The sequence below is a fragment of the Vigna umbellata genome, chromosome 8, assembly GCF_029865625.1.
Source record: "Vigna umbellata cultivar VRB3 chromosome 8, Vumbellata_1.0, whole genome shotgun sequence".
NCBI classification, from domain to species: domain Eukaryota; kingdom Viridiplantae; phylum Streptophyta; class Magnoliopsida; order Fabales; family Fabaceae; genus Vigna; species Vigna umbellata.
This window is the reverse complement of record NC_142172.1, coordinates 6,759,122-6,761,841: the sequence shown is the minus strand read 5'-3', so window position 1 is coordinate 6,761,841 and position 2,720 is coordinate 6,759,122. Positions and strand designations below refer to the sequence as shown.

Here is a 2,720-nt window from a genome sequence, read left to right as displayed (position 1 = left end):
CGGAAAGCAGAGATGAAGTGCCAAGGAGATGGAGCTCAGAAAGGCCTGGAAAAGCACCAGAAGGGAAGAATGCTCGAAGCTTGGGCGCCCTTTTTGGAGGCTTAAGCGCATGAGAGTGTCGCTCACCGCCCGGGCATCCCTTTTTGGGCGCTTGAGCGTCAGAAGCACGAAGCTTGAGTGCCCCTTTGTGAGGCTTAAGCGCCAGGAACCATCGCTCACCGCCCGAGCACCCTAAGTGAGGCGCTTGAGCGCCAGCGACCTGGGCCGAACTTCGTTTCTATTATGTTTTCGCTCTATTTAAAGGACCCAGACGTCCTAGGTTCTGTATCTTTGGCTGGAGGAGCACAACAACACACTCTTTCACTCTTTGGAGGCGAATTTGGATGCAGGAGCTTCCATCTACTTTTAGGGTTTTTCTATCTCATTCTTCTCCATTGTTTATCTAGTTTCACCATGTCTATGGTGAATTAAACTCTATTTGTTGTTGGGGGATGATGTAACCTTGTGAACTCCCATGTATTTGAATTGATTCTTAATAACATATGCTTTTTCATTAATTGTTAGAGTAATTCTTCTGCTACAACGCTTGCTTTGTTTAATTCATTCAATAGCATGATTTATGAATTGCATGAGTGTCGGGAGGTTCCTTACAATTCAGGTTCTTGTTGAATTACTCCCAAGAGTAATATTTCTCAGGGATGATGGTATGAGTCCTGGTCATCTTAAAGCTCTTGATCTTCACATTTAATTACTAGGAATGCTTGGAATTGCATGAATTGGTGATTAAGAATAGGCTTACTTCGTCGAGGGATCAGGTTTAAGTGATATAGTGAGTGACGTTAACATTAATGCATAAAGAACAATTCTTACATACATGCGAGAGAACTTGGTGAAATCTAACCCCAACAACATACTCATCTGATATTAAAAACAACATTCGTTCATCACTGTGCTATTCTGCTATTAATTAAATTGCATTCATATTTAATTTTTTGTCTTTGCATCTGAAACCAATGATCTCATTTTCTTTAAGTCTTAATTAATCAAGTTATCACACGACTGTCTAGTGCCAAGATTCCTTTGGGATACAATACTTGGTCTTACCATTTTATATTACTTGTGTGATTTGGTACACTTGCCGATTCATCAACAAGTTTTTGGCCTCGTTGCCGGGGACTCACGGTTTAAACTATTCATAATGCCAAACAGTTTATTTGGGATGATCCTTACTTGTTCAAAATTGGAGCAAATAACCTTTTGAGGCGCTGTGTGACTAAGGAAGAAGTGGAAGGAATTTTATGGCACTGTCATGACTCACCTTATGGGGGGCATTTTAGTGGAGAGAAAACAACTTCAAAAGTGCTCCAATCAGGATTTTATTAGCCTACGCTGTTTAAAGATGCTCATAATCATGTCAGGAACTGTGATAACTGTCAAAGGACGGGTACTATCTCCAGACGTCATGAAATGCCACTGCAAGGCATATTAGAGGTTGAAGTTTTTTATTACTGGGGCATAGATTTTGTTGGACCTTCTCAACCATCTTTCAACAATGAATACACATTGGTGGCAGTGGATTATGTGAGTAAATGGGTGGAAGCTCTGGCTTGTCACAAGAATGGTTTTAGCATTGTTATTAAATTTCTGAAAAGGCAAATTTTCTCCCGGTTTGGAACGCCCAGAGTACTCATTAGTGAAGGAGGATCTCACTTTTGTAATTTTCAGCTTGCAAAGGTACTCAAGCACTATGGTGTGAGACATAAGGTAGCTACCCCTTATCATCCACAAACAAACGGGCAAGCTGAGGTTTCCAATAGGGAGATAAAAAGGATTCTATAAAAGACAATTGCTTGAAAGGCATGTCACCTTCCGGTGGAGATGGAACATCGAGCTCTATGGGCCTTAAAATTCTTGAGTTTTGATCCTTGTGACACTGCAGAAAAGAAGAGAAGGCAAATTATTGAGCTTGAGGAGATGCAGCTGCATGCCTATGATTCTTCCAAGAATTACAAAGAAAAGGTGAAATTTTATCATGACAGGAAGCTGGTAAAAGAGGTCTTTAATCCAGGACAGCGGGTGCTGCTGTTCAATTCACGACTAAAACTTTTCCCTGGAAAGTTGAAGTCCAAGTGGTTTGGTCTGTTTATGGTCAAGAATGTCCTTCCACATGGAGTAGTTGAGTTGACAGATCCAGCCTCCAAAGACCCACAAAGAAGTTGGGTAGTGAGTGGACAACGTCTCAAGCATTATTTGGGTGGTGAGGTGGAGCGCCTTTCCACAGTCATGGAGTTGGTTGATCCAAATTGAGTTTTATGGTGTCAAGCTAGTGACATTAAAGAAGCGCTTACTAGGAGGCAACCCATCTTTCTAAACCTTTCCTTTTAATCAATTATTTTGTTATTGTACTTTGCTTGAATGAACCACATTGCTTTGATTTAACTGTGCTATGTTGTGTGATAAATATTGCTTTGTGATGCTCTAGTGTATTGATTGATGTTCAGATCATGCATGATGTGCTAATATACAGGTGATGGCTCGCGGTGTATCAAACATGTGCTTGAGGTAAAATTTAATTAAGATACTAAGCAAGGTGTTTTTCTGAATTATGGGATTTGAGAGTTTACTTGTGTGAGTTTTGGGCTTCAGAGTTTTTGTGAATAATTGCTATTACTTTGGAAGCATGAATGACTTTGCCCAAATTTTCTATGATTGAACTACTT

General features: G+C 40.3%; 1 protein-coding gene across 1 annotated transcript; it reads left to right on the top strand.

The window, feature by feature from the left end:
• Positions 1–1,878: 1,878 nt before the first annotated feature.
• LOC124842224 (uncharacterized) lies at positions 1,879–2,307 on the top strand. Its single transcript, XM_047318666.1, has one exon. It carries the CDS (start codon positions 1,879–1,881, stop codon positions 2,305–2,307), a length of 429 nt encoding a protein of 142 aa, XP_047174622.1.
• The last annotated feature ends 413 nt before the right edge of the window (positions 2,308–2,720 follow it).

Excerpts from the sequence above, each read along its gene's own strand:
- LOC124842224 (XM_047318666.1), top strand. The coding sequence starts at position 1,879 with ATGGAACATCGAGCTCTATGGGCCTTAAAATTCTTGAGTTTTGATCCT.